Raw genomic sequence first — 20,799 nt, forward strand, 5'->3', positions numbered from 1 at the left:
CTCAAAGGTCTCAGAAGTCTCGAAAGTATCAAAAGTTTTGAAAGTTTTGATAGTTTTATAAAACTCCAGAGTCTCAAAAGTCTCAAAGTCTCAAAAGTTTCAAACGTCTTATAAGTCTTAAAAGTCTCAAAAGTGACAAAAGTCACAAAAGTCTCAAAAGTTTCGAAAGTCTTGAAAGTTTTAAAAGTCCTTAAAGTCCCAAAAGTCCCAAAATTCCCAAAAGTATCAAGGATCTTAAAACTTTTGAAGGTTTTTAAAGACTGAAAATTTAAAAACAAAATTCTCAACAGACTCAAACGTCTTCAGAATCGCAAAAATTTTTCTCAAGTATTTTAAAATGACCGATAAAGTCTCAAAAGCCCCAGAAAACTCAAAAGCCTCATAATTCTTATTAGTTATGCAAGTCTCGAATGATTAAAAAATCCTAAAAATTCAGAAAAAATGTTTGAGAAGTCTGAAAAGTCTGTATTGACTAAAAAGTCTAAAAAAGTTTGAGAAGTACGAAAAATCGGAAAGCTGAAAAGTCTAAAAAATCTGTACGATTGAAATGTCTCAAAAATCTTAAAAGAAACAAAAATCTCATATGTCTTGTGAGACTCTAAAGTCTCAAATGTTTCAAAAGGGCCAAAAGCTTCGGATATCTTGAAAATCAATAAAGTTTTAAAAAGCTTGAAAATTAGAAAAGTCTAAAAGTCTTAAAGTTTTTAAAGTCCAAAAAGACTCAAAAGTCTGGAACAGTATTTAATAAATCAAAAAAAAAAAAATCCATTGAATTAAAAATATCCAAAGTCTTTAAGTCTCAAATGTCTTCAATTCTTTAAAATAACACAATAAAAGTTTGAAATGTCTCAAATTCTCAAAAGTGAAAAATGTCTATCTTTTGAGAAAATTCATTTACAAATTTTGAAACTATCCTTTAGATCAAAAGTGTAGAAAGAAATTTACCGAACCGAAACAGTTGAAAGAGTCGAGAGAATCAAAAGTTAAAAGTCACAAAAATGGAAAAAGTAAAAGAAAGAGAAAAAATAAAAAAGTCCAATAAGTTAAAAGTCGGGAAATTACAAAAAAAAATATTTAAAATGTCAACATAAGTAGTTGAAGAAAAAAGAAGAAAAAGTTCAAAAAAATATGAAATAATAAAAAAAAAAAACCAAAATACTCGCAAAAATCGGAAAAGTGGAACATATACAAGAATTCAGAAAAGGGAAAAATGTTGAAGGGTTCAAAAATCAAAACAGTCAGAAAAAGTCAATAAGTCAACAAGTCAACAAGTGATAAAAATAAAAAAAGTCAAACTGTTCGATAAATTCGAAGGAGACGAAAAATTAACAAGTCCCAAAAATCGAGAAGGTCTTGGATAAAAACAAAAACGTCGAACAGATGAAATTGCTGAAAAATTTGGGAATAAAATAAAAAAATTGAAAAGTCAAGAAAGTAGAAAAAACCGAATCAATCTAAAAATTCGAAGAGTCGAATTATTTAAAAAAAAGAATCAATAAAAAAATTCGAAAAATTCGGAAAAAAATTAAACACACAGGTTAAAAAAGTTGTTTAAGTCGTAAAAGTCGAGGAAGCTGAAAAAATTAAAAATTTATCAAAATTCCAAAAAATTGATAGAGTTTCAACAGTCAAAAATTTAAAAAAATGTGGAAAAACTCAAAAAAGTTGAAATAGTCGAAATAGTCATTGAAATTTCAAAAGTCGAAATCATTGAAAAGTCACAGATAAAGTGGGAAAAAGTTGAAATCAAAAAGATGAAAAGTTGAAAAAGTCGAATAAGAAGAAAGGGTTAAAAAAAAATGGATAGGAAAAAAATTGAAAAGTCGGAATATTTGCAAAAGGCGAAAAAGTCGAAAATGTTGAAAAAAAGTCGAAAAAGTCGAAAAAGTCGAAAAAGAAGAAAAAGTCGAAAAAGTCGAGAAAGCAAAAATAGTCGGAAAAGTCGAAAAAATCGAAAAAATCGAAAAAATTGAAAAATTTGTAATAGTCGAAACAGTAGAAAAAGTTGAAAAAAGTTGGAAAAGTCGAAATAGTCGAAAAGGTTGAAAAAGTTGAATAAATCGGAAGTTGAAATAGTCAAAAATGTCGAAAATGTCGAAACAGTAGAAAAAGTCGAAACAGTCGAAATATTGAAAAAGCCGAAATAATCAAGAAAGTTGAAAAACTCGAAACCGATAAAGTCGAAAAGGCTGAAAAGTAAAAAAAGTCGAAAAAGTTGAAAAAGGCGAAGAAATAAAAAAAGTTGAATAGTTGAAAATTCGAGAAAGTCGAAAATGTCAAAAAAGTCGGAAAAGTCAAAGAAGTTGGAGAATTCGAAAAAGTCGATAAAGTCCAAAATTTCAAGAAAGTCGAAAAGTAGCAAAAAACAAAAACGTTGAGAAAGTTAAATCGAAAAAGTTGAATATGTCAAAATTTTAGAATAGCCAAAAACCTCAAAAATCTAAAAAGTTAAAAAAGTTGAATACAATCGAAATTTGAAAATGTTGAAAAGTTGCGAACAGTTCTAAAAAGTTTAAAAATACAGAAAAGTCGTGGATTCAATTGAAAGAGTCGAAAAAGTCTTGAAGATATTGAGTTGATAAGTGCTAGAAGTCGAAAAAGTCGAGTTAAAGTCAAAACATTTGAAAAAGTCTAAGAAGTCAATTCGAAGGTTTAAAAATGTAAAAAAGTCGAAAATATATCGATTTGCGAAATTCTCAAAAATGTCAAAAATGTCAAAAAAGTCAAAAATGGTAAAAATGTCAAAAATGTCAAAAATGTCAAAAATGTCAAAAATGTCAAAAATGTCAAAAATGTCAAAAATGTCAAAAATGTCAAAAATGTCAAAAATGTCAAAAATGTCAAAAATGTCAAAAATGTCAAAAATGTCAAAAATGTCAAAAATGTCAAAAATGTCAACAATGTCAAAAATGTCAAAAATGTCAAAAATGTAAAAATTTCAAAAATGTCAAAAATGTCAAAAATGTCAAAAATGACAAAAATGTCAAAAACGTCAAAAATGTCAAAAATGTCAAAAATGTCAAAAATGTCAAAAATGTCAAAAATGTCAAAAATGTCAAAAATGTCAAAAATGTCAAAAATGTCAAAAATGTCAAAAATGTCAAAAATGTCAAAAATGTCAAAAATGTCAAAAATGTCAAAAATGTCAAAAATGTCAAAAATGTCAAAAATGTCAAAAATGTCAAAAATGTCAAAAATGTCAAAAATGTCAAAAATGTCAAAAATGTCAAAAATGTCAAAAATGTCAAAAATGTCAAAAATGTCAAAAATGTCAAAAATGTCAAAAATGTCAAAAATGTCAAAAATGTCAAATATGTCAAAAATGTCAAAAATGTCAAAAATGTCAAAAATGTCAAAAATGTCAAAAATGTCAAAAATGTCAAAAATGTCAAAAATGTCAAAAATGACAAAAATGTCAAAAATGTCAAAAATGTCAAAAATGTCAAAAATGTCAAAAATGTCAAAAATGTCAAAAATGTCAAAAATCTCAAAAATCTCAAAAATCTCAAAAATGTCAAAAATGTCAAAAATGTCAAAAATGTCAAAAATGTCAAAAATGTCAAAAATGTCAAAAATGTCAAAAATGTCAAAAATGTCAAAAATGTCAAAACTGTTAAAACTGTCAAAAATGTCAAAAATGTCAAAAATGTCAAAAATGTCAAAAATGTCAAAAATGTCAAAAATGTCAAAAATGTCAAAAATGTCAAAAATGTCAAAAATGTCAAAAATGTCAAAAATGTCAAAAATGTCAAAAATGTCAAAAATGTCAAAAATGTCAAAAATGTCAAAAATGTCAAAAATGTCAAAAATGTCAAAAATGTCAAAAATGTCAAAAATGTCAAAAATGTCAAAAATGTCAAAAATGTCAAAAATGTCAAAAATGTCAAAAATGTCAAAAATGTCAAAAATGTCAAAAATGTCAAAAATGTCAAAAATGTCAAAAATGTCAAAAATGTCAAAAATGTCAAAAATGTCAAAAATGTCAAAAATGTCAAAAATGTCAAAAATGTCAAAAATGTCAAAAATGTCAAAAATGTCAAAAATGTCAAAAATGTCAAAAATGTCAAAAATGTCAAAAATGTCAAAAATGTCAAAAATTTCAAAAATGTCAAAAATGTCAAAAATGTCAAAAATGTCAAAAATGTCAAAAATGACAAAAATGACAAAAATGTCAAAAATGTAAGAAACGTCAAAAATGTCAAAATTGTGAAAATATCTAAAATGTCTTGAGTCAAGAGTCAAGAGTCAAGAGGCAAGAGTCAAGAGTCAAGAGTCAAGAGTCAAGAGTCAAGAGTCAAGAGTCAAGAGTCAAGAGTCAAGAGTCAAGAGTCAAGAGCCAAGAGTCAAGAGTCAAAAGTCAAGAGTTTAGAGTCGACAGTCAAAATAATTGAATATAGATGAATTAATATGGATAATTTTGGGCCACCACAACCAAAAAAAAGAAAAATATAAAAATTCGCTAAAACTCACCTGGTGCACTTTGAGATCAGAGTCGTAGGGCAGGGTTTTGTCCCACAGGTTCGGCCCCAAGAAGGCGGCCTGGGCTTCCACGTTCCACGGGTCGCCATCTTCTTTGTGTTTGTCGTCGCCGCAGATGTCTTTGTTATTGCTTGATTTTCCTGAAAATAGAAAGACTACTATTAATTATAGATTTGTTTGACGATAATCGTGGGACAGATTGGGCTTTTGGGCAAAAAAACAGACGGTTAAGAATCAAACGGTCACACATTTCTTAGAGTAACACACAAACAAATACACGGGTGATGATTGCTCGCAAACTTTTTAGTTGGAAGCTGGCAGCACTGGTTAGCAACAACGGTTTCGGCAGTTTTGATGAATGGTTTTTAAGCAGCAGCCCTTATTTTAGGAAGAGATTATTCAAAAATTTGTTTCAGTTTAAAACCGTAAACTTCAAAAAAGTTGTTGGTAAAAATGAAAGGCAGTTCCATAAGAGCAACGCTCTTAAATCTTGACCGAAGACAGCGCAAAAAGTTTCAGCCCTGTTGATGCGCAAAAAAGTTTAAAAAAAACCACATCGTATGGAAAAGAAAGGAATGCAACCTCCTCGAATAACCTAATAAATTCTTGTTCAATGAAACAACTGCCAAAAACTACTTTATTTCCTGATTTATATATAAAATATGATCCAACATTTCGGATTTTTTATTTAAAAAATAATTTTTGTTGCTATGACCTTATTATTTGTGATTAAATCCAGTCATTTCAGACGTCATTCCAATAAGTCAAGCTCAGAGTTGAAAAATAGAAAAAAAGCCTGGTTCATTAGGAAAAACTTTAAAGTGAAGTTTTTTCTTTGGCGGTCACATGAGCTTCCTAAATGTTGTTACTTCAGCCAATCTATGCCCAAAGCCAACCCGACTAACACAGTTAAGTGAGTTCGTTTTTTTCTGATCGATGTTAATATTTCTCTCCCTTAACGGATGAGCAGAAAGCAAAATGTAAATAAAAGCCGAGAAAAAAAAAACGATCGTAACGGAAAGTGAGTGAGCGAGTTAGGAGGGGCAGTAGGGAAGTTCCAACATAACATTACTAACATAATCGAACCCCACTTCCCCACCTTGTTTGGTTTTCCTCCACCCACTCTCTCACTGACTTTTTCTCTTCCACCCGAAGTCTCTTCTTCACCGATATTTTCCACTATTTACTAACACCAACACATAAGTGAAGATGATCTCGTGTTGTTTTTGACTGTTTCTTGCGGAAAGCGAAAGTGAAGTTGTGACTTCCTTATAGCTCGACTTTTTTTTTCGCTACTCCACGCCATGTTTTTATTTCATGGGCCCGTTTTATTTATCGGTTGCGCAGTTAGGTTTCGTGTTTGTGTGCGAAGCTTTTGTTTTGATTTTGTCAGTTTTCTTCTTTCAATTTTGCGTTTTTCTTTTCTGACTCAGGTTGCTCTTGTTGATTCCGTGGATCGTAGATCGCCGTTATGAAGTAACAGTTTGTTCGCGTTTTTTCGCATAATTTTAATGGGGAAAGTTTTTTTCATTTGAGAAGAAAAAAACAAATTTATTATATTTTTCGTGTTTTTGTTAAATTTTTGTTTTTGATTCCGGATTTGATTTCAAAAAGATAATTTGTTAGAGCATGGACACTAGTCAGATAAAGGCACGGAGACCTCAATTTTGAAAATCGGGTTCGTTGTCAAACTGTTGAAGTCTTTTTAAAATCTTTCTTTTGAACGAATATTTATTGTTTTTGAAAAGCATAAGTATACATTTTGTCATCGAGTTATCTCAATTAGGTGACAAAGCAAAAATAGACATTTTAAAGAGCGCATTTTGAGGCAACAGAATTTTCCTTAGCCATGAGAATAAGGCTGTGTCTGACTAACTACCATTTCTCGATGTAAATTATAAACAAATTGTCATTTGTGTAAATTTATTTCAAAATTAATTTTATACAATTTTAACCAAAATCAGATCGTTTGCGAAATTCTGCTAAAAATTACAAAAATTAAGTACAGTTTGAATTATTTTACAAGTTAGTCTTATGAAAAACCCTGATTTTTATTTTAATAAAACATCCACAGCAATTGATTTTCAATAAAAAGTACTTGATGATTAAAGCAATTGCTTGGTTTTCCATATGTTTTTGGCGTATTGTTCAACATTACATAGCAGTTTTTTCAAGTGCCAAATTTAAAGCTAGAATCTTTTGCATGTTTGCATGAATCAGATTTAAACCGCAAAATTTAAATGTATGTATTACTTTTACTTTTGTTAATTGCATTGATTTTTACTGAGGTTAAAATATTTCAATTTTATCAATAGATTGATAAGTCTAGATTTTTTAATTTCAGATAAGAATGAGTTATTCTAAGAAATAGAAAGCTTACATAAAGAATACTGTAAGTTCAAATTAAATATGCTAAAAAGACCTGCCAGATAACCCGGTTTTAATATTTATGATTCGAATGATTTTGGTAATTTTGGTGATTTAGAAGTTTTTTTTGTATTTTTGTAATTTATGTAATTTCTGTTTTTAAAAATTTTTGTAATTTTTGAATTTTTTGTAACTTTTGTAATTTTTGTAAATTTGTCATTTTTGTAATTTTTGTAATTTTTGTCATTTTTGAAATTATGCAATTTTTGTAATTTTTGAAATTTTTTCTAATTTTTGTGGTTTTTGTCATTTTTGTAATTTTTGTAATTTTAAACATTTTTATATTTTTTGTCATTTTTGTAATTTTTGTAATTTTTGTTATTTTTGTAATTTTTGTCATTTTTCTCATTTTTGTAATTTTGTCATTTTTGTCGTTTTTGTCATTTTTGTAATTTTGGTCATTTTTGCAAATTTTTGTATTTTTGTAATTTTTGTCATTTTTGTAATTTTTGTAACTTTTGTAATTTTTGTCATTTTTATAATTCTGTAATTTTTGTAATTTTTGTAATTTTTGTAATTTTTGTGGTTTTTGTCATTTTTGTAATTTTTGTAATTTTAAACATTTTTGTATTTTTTGTCATTTTTGTAATTTTTGTAATTTTTGTTATTTTTGTAATTTTTGTCATTTTTGTCGTTTTTGTCATTTTTGTCATTTTGGTCATTTTTGTAATTTTTGTAAGTTTTGTCATTTTTGTCATTTTTGTAATTTTTGTAATTTTTTTAATTTTTGTAATTTTTGTCATTTTTGTTATTTTTGTAATTACTGAAATTTTGTAATTTTTGTAATTTTTATAATTTTTGTAATTTTTGTTAATTTTTGTAATTTTTGTAATGTTTGTAATTTTTTTAATTTTTGTAATTTTTGTAATTTTAGTAATTTTTGTAATTTTTGTAATTTTTGTAATTTTTGTAATTTTTGTAATTTTTGTAATTTTTGTAATTTTTGTAATTTTTGTAATTTTTATTATTTTTGTAATTTTTGTAATTTTTGTTATTTTTGTCATTTTTGTAATTTTTGTAATTTTTGTAATTTTTGTTATTTTTGTAATTTTTGTAATTTTTGTAATTTTTGTAATTTTTGTCATTTTTGTAATTTTTGTAATTTTTGTAATTTTTGTAATTTTTGTAATGTTTGTAATTTTTGTAATTTTTGTAATTTTTGTAATTTTTGCAATTTTTCTAATTTTTGTAATTTTTTTATAATGTAAATTTGTTATTTTTGTTATTATTGTAATTTTTGTAATTTTAGTAATTTTTGTAATTTTTATAATTTTTGTAATTTTTGTAATTTTTGTATTTTTTTTTGTAATTTTTGTAATTTTTGTCATTTTTGTAATTTTTTTTATTTTTGTCATTTTTGTCATTTTTTATTATTTTTGTAATTTTTGTAATTTTTTTGGAATTTTGGTCATTTTTGTCATTTTGGTCATTTTTGTCATTTTTGTCATTTTTGTCATTTTTGTCATTTTTGTCATTTTTGTCATTTTTGTCATTTTTGTCATTTTTGTCATTTTTGTCATTTTTGTCATTTTTGTCATTTTTGTCATTTTTGTCATTTTTGTCATTTTTGTCATTTTTGTCATTTTTGTCATTTTTGTCATTTTTGTCATTTTTGTCATTTTTGTCATTTTTGTCATTTTTGTCATTTTTGTCATTTTTGTCATTTTTGTCATTTTTGTCATTTTTGTCATTTTTGTCATTTTTGTCATTTTTGTCATTTTTGTCATTTTTGTCATTTTTGTCATTTTTGTCATTTTTGTCATTTTTGTCATTTTTGTCATTTTTGTCATTTTTGTCATTTTTGTCATTTTTGTCATTTTTGTCATTTTTGTCATTTTTGTCATTTTTGTCATTTTTGTCATTTTTGTCATTTTTGTCATTTTTGTCATTTTTGTCATTTTTGTCATTTTTGTCATTTTTGTCATTTTTGTCATTTTTGTCATTTTTGTCATTTTTGTCATTTTTGTCATTTTTGTCATTTTTGTCATTTTTGTCATTTTTGTCATTTTTGTCATTTTTGTCATTTTTGTCATTTTTGTCATTTTTGTCATTTTTGTCATTTTTGTCATTTTTGTCATTTTTGTCATTTTTGTCATTTTTGTCATTTTTGTCATTTTTGTCATTTTTGTCATTTTTGTCATTTTTGTCATTTTTGTCATTTTTGTCATTTTTGTCATTTTTGTCATTTTTGTCATTTTTGTCATTTTTGTCATTTTTGTCATTTTTGTCATTTTTGTCATTTTTGTCATTTTTGTCATTTTTGTCATTTTTGTCATTTTTGTCATTTTTGTCATTTTTGTCATTTTTGTCATTTTTGTCATTTTTGTCATTTTTGTCATTTTTGTCATTTTTGTCATTTTTGTCATTTTTGTCATTTTTGTCATTTTTGTCATTTTTGTCATTTTTGTCATTTTTGTCATTTTTGTCATTTTTGTCATTTTTGTCATTTTTGTCATTTTTGTCATTTTTGTCATTTTTGTCATTTTTGTCATTTTTGTCATTTTTGTCATTTTTGTCATTTTTGTCATTTTTGTCATTTTTGTCATTTTTGTCATTTTTGTCATTTTTGTCATTTTTGTCATTTTTGTCATTTTTGTCATTTTTGTCATTTTTGTCATTTTTGTCATTTTTGTCATTTTTGTCATTTTTGTCATTTTTGTCATTTTTGTCATTTTTGTCATTTTTGTCATTTTTGTCATTTTTGTCATTTTTGTCATTTTTGTCATTTTTGTCATTTTTGTCATTTTTGTCATTTTTGTCATTTTTGTCATTTTTGTCATTTTTGTCATTTTTGTCATTTTTGTCATTTTTGTCATTTTTGTCATTTTTGTCATTTTTGTCATTTTTGTCATTTTTGTCATTTTTGTCATTTTTGTCATTTTTGTCATTTTTGTCATTTTTGTCATTTTTGTCATTTTTGTCATTTTTGTCATTTTTGTCATTTTTGTCATTTTTGTCATTTTTGTCATTTTTGTCATTTTTGTCATTTTTGTCATTTTTGTCATTTTTGTCATTTTTGTCATTTTTGTCATTTTTGTCATTTTTGTCATTTTTGTCATTTTTGTCATTTTTGTCATTTTTGTCATTTTTGTCATTTTTGTCATTTTTGTCATTTTTGTCATTTTTGTCATTTTTGTCATTTTTGTCATTTTTGTCATTTTTGTCATTTTTGTCATTTTTGTCATTTTTGTCATTTTTGTCATTTTTGTCATTTTTGTCATTTTTGTCATTTTTGTCATTTTTGTCATTTTTGTCATTTTTGTCATTTTTGTCATTTTTGTCATTTTTGTCATTTTTGTCATTTTTGTCATTTTTGTCATTTTTGTCATTTTTGTCATTTTTGTCATTTTTGTCATTTTTGTCATTTTTGTCATTTTTGTCATTTTTGTCATTTTTGTCATTTTTGTCATTTTTGTCATTTTTGTCATTTTTGTCATTTTTGTCATTTTTGTCATTTTTGTCATTTTTGTCATTTTTGTCATTTTTGTCATTTTTGTCATTTTTGTCATTTTTGTCATTTTTGTCATTTTTGTCATTTTTGTCATTTTTGTCATTTTTGTCATTTTTGTCATTTTTGTCATTTTTGTCATTTTTGTCATTTTTGTCATTTTTGTCATTTTTGTCATTTTTGTCATTTTTGTCATTTTTGTCATTTTTGTCATTTTTGTCATTTTTGTCATTTTTGTCATTTTTGTCATTTTTGTCATTTTTGTCATTTTTGTCATTTTTGTCATTTTTGTCATTTTTGTCATTTTTGTCATTTTTGTCATTTTTGTCATTTTTGTCATTTTTGTCATTTTTGTCATTTTTGTCATTTTTGTCATTTTTGTCATTTTTGTCATTTTTGTCATTTTTGTCATTTTTGTCATTTTTGTCATTTTTGTCATTTTTGTCATTTTTGTCATTTTTGTCATTTTTGTCATTTTTGTCATTTTTGTCATTTTTGTCATTTTTGTCATTTTTGTCATTTTTGTCATTTTTGTCATTTTTGTCATTTTTGTCATTTTTGTCATTTTTGTCATTTTTGTCATTTTTGTCATTTTTGTCATTTTTGTCATTTTTGTCATTTTTGTCATTTTTGTCATTTTTGTCATTTTTGTCATTTTTGTCATTTTTGTCATTTTTGTCATTTTTGTCATTTTTGTCATTTTTGTCATTTTTGTCATTTTTGTCATTTTTGTCATTTTTGTCATTTTTGTCATTTTTGTCATTTTTGTCATTTTTGTCATTTTTGTCATTTTTGTCATTTTTGTCATTTTTGTCATTTTTGTCATTTTTGTCATTTTTGTCATTTTTGTCATTTTTGTCATTTTTGTCATTTTTGTCATTTTTGTCATTTTTGTCATTTTTGTCATTTTTGTCATTTTTGTCATTTTTGTCATTTTTGTCATTTTTGTCATTTTTGTCATTTTTGTCATTTTTGTCATTTTTGTCATTTTTGTCATTTTTGTCATTTTTGTCATTTTTGTCATTTTTGTCATTTTTGTCATTTTTGTCATTTTTGTCATTTTTGTCATTTTTGTCATTTTTGTCATTTTTGTCATTTTTGTCATTTTTGTCATTTTTGTCATTTTTGTCATTTTTGTCATTTTTGTCATTTTTGTCATTTTTGTCATTTTTGTCATTTTTGTCATTTTTGTCATTTTTGTCATTTTTGTCATTTTTGTCATTTTTGTCATTTTTGTCATTTTTGTCATTTTTGTCATTTTTGTCATTTTTGTCATTTTTGTCATTTTTGTCATTTTTGTCATTTTTGTCATTTTTGTCATTTTTGTCATTTTTGTCATTTTTGTCATTTTTGTCATTTTTGTCATTTTTGTCATTTTTGTCATTTTTGTCATTTTTGTCATTTTTGTCATTTTTGTCATTTTTGTCATTTTTGTCATTTTTGTCATTTTTGTCATTTTTGTCATTTTTGTCATTTTTGTCATTTTTGTCATTTTTGTCATTTTTGTCATTTTTGTCATTTTTGTCATTTTTGTCATTTTTGTCATTTTTGTCATTTTTGTCATTTTTGTCATTTTTGTCATTTTTGTCATTTTTGTCATTTTTGTCATTTTTGTCATTTTTGTCATTTTTGTCATTTTTGTCATTTTTGTCATTTTTGTCATTTTTGTCATTTTTGTCATTTTTGTCATTTTTGTCATTTTTGTCATTTTTGTCATTTTTGTCATTTTTGTCATTTTTGTCATTTTTGTCATTTTTGTCATTTTTGTCATTTTTGTCATTTTTGTCATTTTTGTCATTTTTGTCATTTTTGTCATTTTTGTCATTTTTGTCATTTTTGTCATTTTTGTCATTTTTGTCATTTTTGTCATTTTTGTCATTTTTGTCATTTTTGTCATTTTTGTCATTTTTGTCATTTTTGTCATTTTTGTCATTTTTGTCATTTTTGTCATTTTTGTCATTTTTGTCATTTTTGTCATTTTTGTCATTTTTGTCATTTTTGTCATTTTTGTCATTTTTGTCATTTTTGTCATTTTTGTCATTTTTGTCATTTTTGTCATTTTTGTCATTTTTGTCATTTTTGTCATTTTTGTCATTTTTGTCATTTTTGTCATTTTTGTCATTTTTGTCATTTTTGTCATTTTTGTCATTTTTGTCATTTTTGTCATTTTTGTCATTTTTGTCATTTTTGTCATTTTTGTCATTTTTGTCATTTTTGTCATTTTTGTCATTTTTGTCATTTTTGTCATTTTTGTCATTTTTGTCATTTTTGTCATTTTTGTCATTTTTGTCATTTTTGTCATTTTTGTCATTTTTGTCATTTTTGTCATTTTTGTCATTTTTGTCATTTTTGTCATTTTTGTCATTTTTGTCATTTTTGTCATTTTTGTCATTTTTGTCATTTTTGTCATTTTTGTCATTTTTGTCATTTTTGTCATTTTTGTCATTTTTGTCATTTTTGTCATTTTTGTCATTTTTGTCATTTTTGTCATTTTTGTCATTTTTGTCATTTTTGTCATTTTTGTCATTTTTGTCATTTTTGTCATTTTTGTCATTTTTGTCATTTTTGTCATTTTTGTCATTTTTGTCATTTTTGTCATTTTTGTCATTTTTGTCATTTTTGTCATTTTTGTCATTTTTGTCATTTTTGTCATTTTTGTCATTTTTGTCATTTTTGTCATTTTTGTCATTTTTGTCATTTTTGTCATTTTTGTCATTTTTGTCATTTTTGTCATTTTTGTCATTTTTGTCATTTTTGTCATTTTTGTCATTTTTGTCATTTTTGTCATTTTTGTCATTTTTGTCATTTTTGTCATTTTTGTCATTTTTGTCATTTTTGTCATTTTTGTCATTTTTGTCATTTTTGTCATTTTTGTCATTTTTGTCATTTTTGTCATTTTTGTCATTTTTGTCATTTTTGTCATTTTTGTCATTTTTGTCATTTTTGTCATTTTTGTCATTTTTGTCATTTTTGTCATTTTTGTCATTTTTGTCATTTTTGTCATTTTTGTCATTTTTGTCATTTTTGTCATTTTTGTCATTTTTGTCATTTTTGTCATTTTTGTCATTTTTGTCATTTTTGTCATTTTTGTCATTTTTGTCATTTTTGTCATTTTTGTCATTTTTGTCATTTTTGTCATTTTTGTCATTTTTGTCATTTTTGTCATTTTTGTCATTTTTGTCATTTTTGTCATTTTTGTCATTTTTGTCATTTTTGTCATTTTTGTCATTTTTGTCATTTTTGTCATTTTTGTCATTTTTGTCATTTTTGTCATTTTTGTCATTTTTGTCATTTTTGTCATTTTTGTCATTTTTGTCATTTTTGTCATTTTTGTCATTTTTGTCATTTTTGTCATTTTTGTCATTTTTGTCATTTTTGTCATTTTTGTCATTTTTGTCATTTTTGTCATTTTTGTCATTTTTGTCATTTTTGTCATTTTTGTCATTTTTGTCATTTTTGTCATTTTTGTCATTTTTGTCATTTTTGTCATTTTTGTCATTTTTGTCATTTTTGTCATTTTTGTCATTTTTGTCATTTTTGTCATTTTTGTCATTTTTGTCATTTTTGTCATTTTTGTCATTTTTGTCATTTTTGTCATTTTTGTCATTTTTGTCATTTTTGTCATTTTTGTCATTTTTGTCATTTTTGTCATTTTTGTCATTTTTGTCATTTTTGTCATTTTTGTCATTTTTGTCATTTTTGTCATTTTTGTCATTTTTGTCATTTTTGTCATTTTTGTCATTTTTGTCATTTTTGTCATTTTTGTCATTTTTGTCATTTTTGTCATTTTTGTCATTTTTGTCATTTTTGTCATTTTTGTCATTTTTGTCATTTTTGTCATTTTTGTCATTTTTGTCATTTTTGTCATTTTTGTCATTTTTGTCATTTTTGTCATTTTTGTCATTTTTGTCATTTTTGTCATTTTTGTCATTTTTGTCATTTTTGTCATTTTTGTCATTTTTGTCATTTTTGTCATTTTTGTCATTTTTGTCATTTTTGTCATTTTTGTCATTTTTGTCATTTTTGTCATTTTTGTCATTTTTGTCATTTTTGTCATTTTTGTCATTTTTGTCATTTTTGTCATTTTTGTCATTTTTGTCATTTTTGTCATTTTTGTCATTTTTGTCATTTTTGTCATTTTTGTCATTTTTGTCATTTTTGTCATTTTTGTCATTTTTGTCATTTTTGTCATTTTTGTCATTTTTGTCATTTTTGTCATTTTTGTCATTTTTGTCATTTTTGTCATTTTTGTCATTTTTGTCATTTTTGTCATTTTTGTCATTTTTGTCATTTTTGTCATTTTTGTCATTTTTGTCATTTTTGTCATTTTTGTCATTTTTGTCATTTTTGTCATTTTTGTCATTTTTGTCATTTTTGTCATTTTTGTCATTTTTGTCATTTTTGTCATTTTTGTCATTTTTGTCATTTTTGTCATTTTTGTCATTTTTGTCATTTTTGTCATTTTTGTCATTTTTGTCATTTTTGTCATTTTTGTCATTTTTGTCATTTTTGTCATTTTTGTCATTTTTGTCATTTTTGTCATTTTTGTCATTTTTGTCATTTTTGTCATTTTTGTCATTTTTGTCATTTTTGTCATTTTTGTCATTTTTGTCATTTTTGTCATTTTTGTCATTTTTGTCATTTTTGTCATTTTTGTCATTTTTGTCATTTTTGTCATTTTTGTCATTTTTGTCATTTTTGTCATTTTTGTCATTTTTGTCATTTTTGTCATTTTTGTCATTTTTGTCATTTTTGTCATTTTTGTCATTTTTGTCATTTTTGTCATTTTTGTCATTTTTGTCATTTTTGTCATTTTTGTCATTTTTGTCATTTTTGTCATTTTTGTCATTTTTGTCATTTTTGTCATTTTTGTCATTTTTGTCATTTTTGTCATTTTTGTCATTTTTGTCATTTTTGTCATTTTTGTCATTTTTGTCATTTTTGTCATTTTTGTCATTTTTGTCATTTTTGTCATTTTTGTCATTTTTGTCATTTTTGTCATTTTTGTCATTTTTGTCATTTTTGTCATTTTTGTCATTTTTGTCATTTTTGTCATTTTTGTCATTTTTGTCATTTTTGTCATTTTTGTCATTTTTGTCATTTTTGTCATTTTTGACATTTTTTCATTTTCGTTTTATCATCAGGTAGTGTTATTTTTGCAATTTTTAGGTGGTTGATTTTTTTTTGTGTGGTTTTTTTTGCTGGTCGTAGTTTTTTTCAATGTATTTTATGTCAGAATTAACTTTGTGGTGGTTTTACGTAACTTTTTTAAAGTTTTCATGTCTTTATTCCAACGTGATGAGTTTTTTGTTTTTTTATAGAAATGTTTATCATGAATCGAAAATTCAAAATTGCAATTTTAAATTTAAAAAAAGAATTAAAAGTTTGTACCAGTGTCTTTTCGTACTGGTTTTAAATGAATCAATACTCTGTATTTTTTCATTCAGCGTTTAAATTTTTGTTTGTTATCCCAAATTAAGCTCAGAATCTCGATAAAACGCTTCTTAATAAAAAAAAATCGCATTTTTCAGTTGTGATCTCAAATTGAGCTCAGAATCCCGAAAAAATGCTTCTTAAGGCAAGAAAACGCATTTCATAGTTGTTTTCCCAAACTAAGCTTAAAATCCCGAAAAAATGCTTATTAAGACCAGAAAACGTATTTCAAAGTTGTGATCCCAAATTAAGCTCAGAATCCCAAAAAATATGCTCCTTAAGGCAAGAAAACGCATTTTAAAGTTGTGATTCCAAATTAAGCTAAGAATTCCAAAAAAACGCTTCTAAGGACCAGAAAATGCATTTCAAAGTTGTGATCCCAAATTAAGCACAGAATCCCAAAAAAAAAAACGCTCCTAAAGGCAAGAAAACGCATTTTAAAGTTGTAATCCTTGGAGCTCAAAGCAAATGTAAAAATCATCGTATTCTGTAGTGTGCGCGGATTTCACAACTTTTGTAATATTATTTTTTACTGTAAGTTAAAACATTTATAAAAGTCTGTTGATTTAAGTTTCCAATTACCATTTTCGGCCATATGATTGATGAAAATTGTTACACCTTGGTCGCCTGTAACTGTACATATTGTCGTTTATTCGATTGTCGCAAATTCTCCAAACGGTAGTATTTTTACTAACTATTTATTTAAGTTCGAACGATTGGCAAAAATAATTCGCAATTTGTGAGGACACAAGGCTCGTGTAAACACCGTTAAGAAAATTTGGAAAATTAATGGATTTATTTGATTTCTGGTTCCGATGACTGCACGCCAATGACGAAACAAGAAAAAGTTACTATGGAATCATAAAAATCCACCATAGGAGGGAAAAGTTATGGATTGAAGAAGTTTTATTAATTTTGAGAAAAGAGTGGCAAAATTGCTAGCTGAACATTTTTGCCAGTCTTTTCTTTGAAATAACATAACTTCTTCAATTCATTACTGTATTGTCGCACGGTAGTTTTTTGCGATCACATAGTAACTTTTTCTTGTCTCGTCAAGATCTACGAACCGTATATTGCTCATCCGTGTACATCCATTAAAAAAATTGCCCATTCTCCCTTACTCAGCTATTCATGAAAAACGTACAGAAAATTGGGTCAAATGAGGCTTTCAGAGTAATCCGATCTAAAAATGGTTTAGTCCATTCGATACCTCGCTATCTTCATTAGAACTGATGATTTGCAAGGATACCCCACTTATTTAAATCATTTCTTCTAGCTACATGATATGATTTTGCTACACGTAAAAATTAAAAAAAAAAAAATGAATAGAAAATAACGTACTTTTGCTCTAGCCTAAGCTTTGACTGATTGATTTTTTTTGTATCTCCAAAATGTTCTGTTCAAAAAGTTTTCAAATTCTTTTGCATACGTAACCAAATCGAATACTGGCGTCATTGGAACACTGAAGCCGTAATGATCCATTTAGCTTAATTAATCCTAGTTTTGCTACCCAAAGAAACCCACTGCCCCAAAGACCTGATTAAGTATTCCGCTACCGTATCAACTCTGCTGTTGGTGGAAGCAAGTTGACGTGTCGTTACGATCATCAATCAACTTTTGAGCCGTACCTTCCCTTTGCTTTATCGCATAGCTACTTACTATTTAAATCGGGCTCAGCTCAAAGAGGCCCTAGATAAAAAAAAAACCTTTAACTAACCAATATCCCTTCAATCAAACATCATCTCTCGAGAGTCGGTCTGTGTACCTCCTTTACACACTTCTCCGAAGCGATCTACTTTGTGGGGGTTGTTGATTTTTACTCCTCCTCTTAACGACGACATTCCTGCGGAGGCCATCGAAGCGTTTGCGCAGCCTCAACATAGGAAAGTATTATGCATTAGTTTTCCGTTTTCCTTCGATGCACCACTGACTGATCCGTCATCGAAATGCAGTAGCACTTTAGTTGCGGTGGTAAAGGCTCAGCTTCCTATATAAACACGAAGCTAGGAATAGAGCCTCTAGTGGGAAAACCACACAGTCTTTTTCACTCTTTCTCTGAGGTTAAAAGTTTTATGTACTACTCGTAGTTGCCTTCTGGTGGCTAGACACTAAGTAGGTGAAATATGCCCACAAAGGATGGAAAACGCACAAGCGGATAATTATGTGGTAATTATGATGTCACAACGACGATTCCATAGTTTGAAACTTGGAATACCTGATTTATTTTGATAAATTATTAAAGTAAAATTTTTAAACAATTTTGAACTTTACTAGTGTTAAAAAATGCCTGGAAGTATTTTTCTTTCTAAATATGATATGAGGCCCTTAGAGCCAAAGGGGTGAAAATACATAAAAGTAAATTCTGAGAAAACACACTTTTAAGTTGTTGTGTTTTGCCATTTTCCATACATTTTTCGAAAATTTCTATTTCTCTTTCGAACATAAAACTATGTAATGAAGTTTCAATAAATTTGAATAAAAATCACCACAAAAAGTTTTAAATATGAAAAACCGATTGACATTATTAACTCAAAATCGATCATTTTTGCAACCCTTTGTCTCCGAGGGCCACATATGATATATGATAGGGGAGAGTGGGGTATCGTGGGTCATGGGGAAACGTGGGCCACTTTTAATATCTCAGATGTGTGTTGAGATAAAAATCTCAAACCAACTGTCATCGTCGTCGCTTTTCGTGAGCATATAGTTCTATATGTTGTTGTTTATCAAACTAAAAAAAGTTAGAAAAATTTACTTACATAATTAAAAAAACACCCGCTAATTTCATCGATTGGGAACCTAAAGTGCATAACAAAAATATGCTCATACGCTTATGATCTTTGTTTTGTCTTGATCTTCCACGTGGAAAAAGAATTTTTGATGAAACATCAATAAGTCACACAAACGCAACCAATTTGCAAATCATAGCTAGTGGGGAATCGTGGGCCTCACATCTTGAACCATCTGTATTTTTATGTTTTTATACACATTAAGAACTAAAAATACGTTTTTCCTTTCTGTAAAGTTTTCTTATGCCAAATTAAGAGTTATGAAAAATATTTTGTCCATTCTATATAAGAAATTTTGCCAAAACGTTCGCGAGCCAGGTTAAGGAATCCATGCGATCATACACAGCTCTCTTTTTTACTTCATCATCTGAAATTGCTTTAAAATAACGAAATGAATAAGGAAATCACAGTTTTGGGTCAACTCATAAACTTTGCATGTTATTTGGTTAATTTGGATTTAGTGGCCCACGATTCCCCACCATTTTTCAAAATCCAAAAAATATTGCTTTTTTTCAAACAGTCAGTATTTGATGAAAATAATTTAATAAAAATTAAAAAAAAATTCTTATGATACCTTGAAAATGTAGGAATCCATACATTTTTTTATTTTCATTTTATCTTTTATAATAAAGAAGTTAAGGAACAACGAAAAAAAGTGACCCATGATTCCCCACTCTCCCATACATGTTATAAGTCAGAAAATATTTTTGTTTCATTTTTAGTCCAAGTTTAAAATTTTGTCGCATTCGAGATGATGAATTTCCCATTTCTCAGAAAATTTGGAGTAAATAATTTTTCTGACATTTTTCAAAACAAATATATGTGTATATTATTTATAGTCTTAAAGATACAATAAAATAGTGGTTATTTTTTTTAAGTCCTAATATATCCTAATATGAGGAATATGCCCGGAAAAAACCTGATAATCTGGCAACCTTATTATAAACATACTGCTATAATTTCTAGAAAACAAGAAAAAGAATTCGAAACTTTAAAATTTTTAATTAAATCGTTAAACATGTATAACAGCTAAGGGCCCCCCGTGAAATAACTTCTCGAATATTTTTTCATGAATATAATTTAAGGGAGGCCCCTAGAGTAAGCATTGTAGAAGTTTTTCAGCATATTGAGAGCTGAGCAAATCAGGACAATTTTGTTTTAAAGTCTGGCAAAATTTGGGCTTTGATTTCGAGTTTTCAACACAAAAAAATTAAATAAAATAAAATACAAAGCTAGGAAAACCACCTAAGTTTGTTATCGATCCACGTCAGCGGCAATTAAATCGTTTTTCAAACTTTAAAACGTATAAAGAGAAAGATAGCTAAGAAAAAGCTGATTTTTGTATGCTTTATTAGCATTTTGATACGAATCTGAATTGTGTGTGTGTGTGTGTGTGTGTGTTTTTTTTTAAATTAATGCTTATGTTTGTATTCTGTAGATGGAGAACACATGTTCATCTTATTCCGGTTATTTCAATGCGTCCCTGGAATTATCAAAATTATTTATTTATTTAAGCTCAATTTGAATGGAAAAGAATGTGATAAAATCTAGCAAAATACACATATTTTATACAATAGACTAGTAATCGAGACAACCTTTGGTTTACTTTACTTGTCCTCTTTTTTTGATAGCCCCAGCATGTTCGAAAAAAAAACTGGAATACTTACCCAACAATAAAAAATACATTATTCTCGGATTCTTCTGTTTTAAAATTATCCTCTGCTAAACTAAATATCCAAAACTCAGCTTATCATTTCTATTCGCAAATTATTTCAACATATTAACAATCTAATATTTGAATTTTGAATTACATTGAGTGATTACTATTCTATTTTTATCGTATCATTTTCTAAATTAAAAAAATGAGATCCAATGAATCGAGATTTTCAAGTTTTGTGTTGTTTCTTCACTTTCACGGTGGCTCCAACTTTTGAGAACTCGAGATTTTATTTATGGGACTTAAAAAGAAAGTATTGACTTTTGAAACCAGACAAAGGTAAAATAGTTATTGAACAAATTGCGAATTTAAAAATATTGCATTTGACAGCTTGATCAGAGTTGTTTTTTCGTTGATTAAATGTTCCGCAATGTTAGCACGTAATTTATCAACAATTCTTGATTTTAAGATACCACAAGATCACGCAAACGTAATCGTTACTTGAAGGTAATAAACTGAACTCATTTTCAGACCTTTACGGGGGGGGGGGGGGGGGGGTCTAACGG

The 20,799-nt window shown here is 26.6% G+C and overlaps 1 protein-coding gene across 7 annotated transcripts in view; it reads right to left on the minus strand.

Annotated features, from left to right (window-relative positions):
* Positions 1-20,799, minus strand: part of LOC129757841 (hepatic leukemia factor) — a 202,620-nt gene that overhangs the window by 27,363 nt on the left and 154,458 nt on the right. For 4 of the 7 annotated variants that reach the window (XM_055755169.1, XM_055755170.1, XM_055755171.1 and 1 more), the window contains one exon: positions 4,471-4,634. In XM_055755169.1, coding sequence (XP_055611144.1) covers positions 4,471-4,634 — 164 coding nt within the window. The remainder of the gene's footprint in view (positions 1-4,470; positions 4,635-20,799) is intronic. The other 3 variants (XM_055755173.1, XM_055755174.1, XM_055755175.1) reach the window with 1 other exon arrangement.

Source organism: Uranotaenia lowii, chromosome 3 (assembly GCF_029784155.1).
Source record: "Uranotaenia lowii strain MFRU-FL chromosome 3, ASM2978415v1, whole genome shotgun sequence".
NCBI lineage: Eukaryota > Metazoa > Arthropoda > Insecta > Diptera > Culicidae > Uranotaenia > Uranotaenia lowii.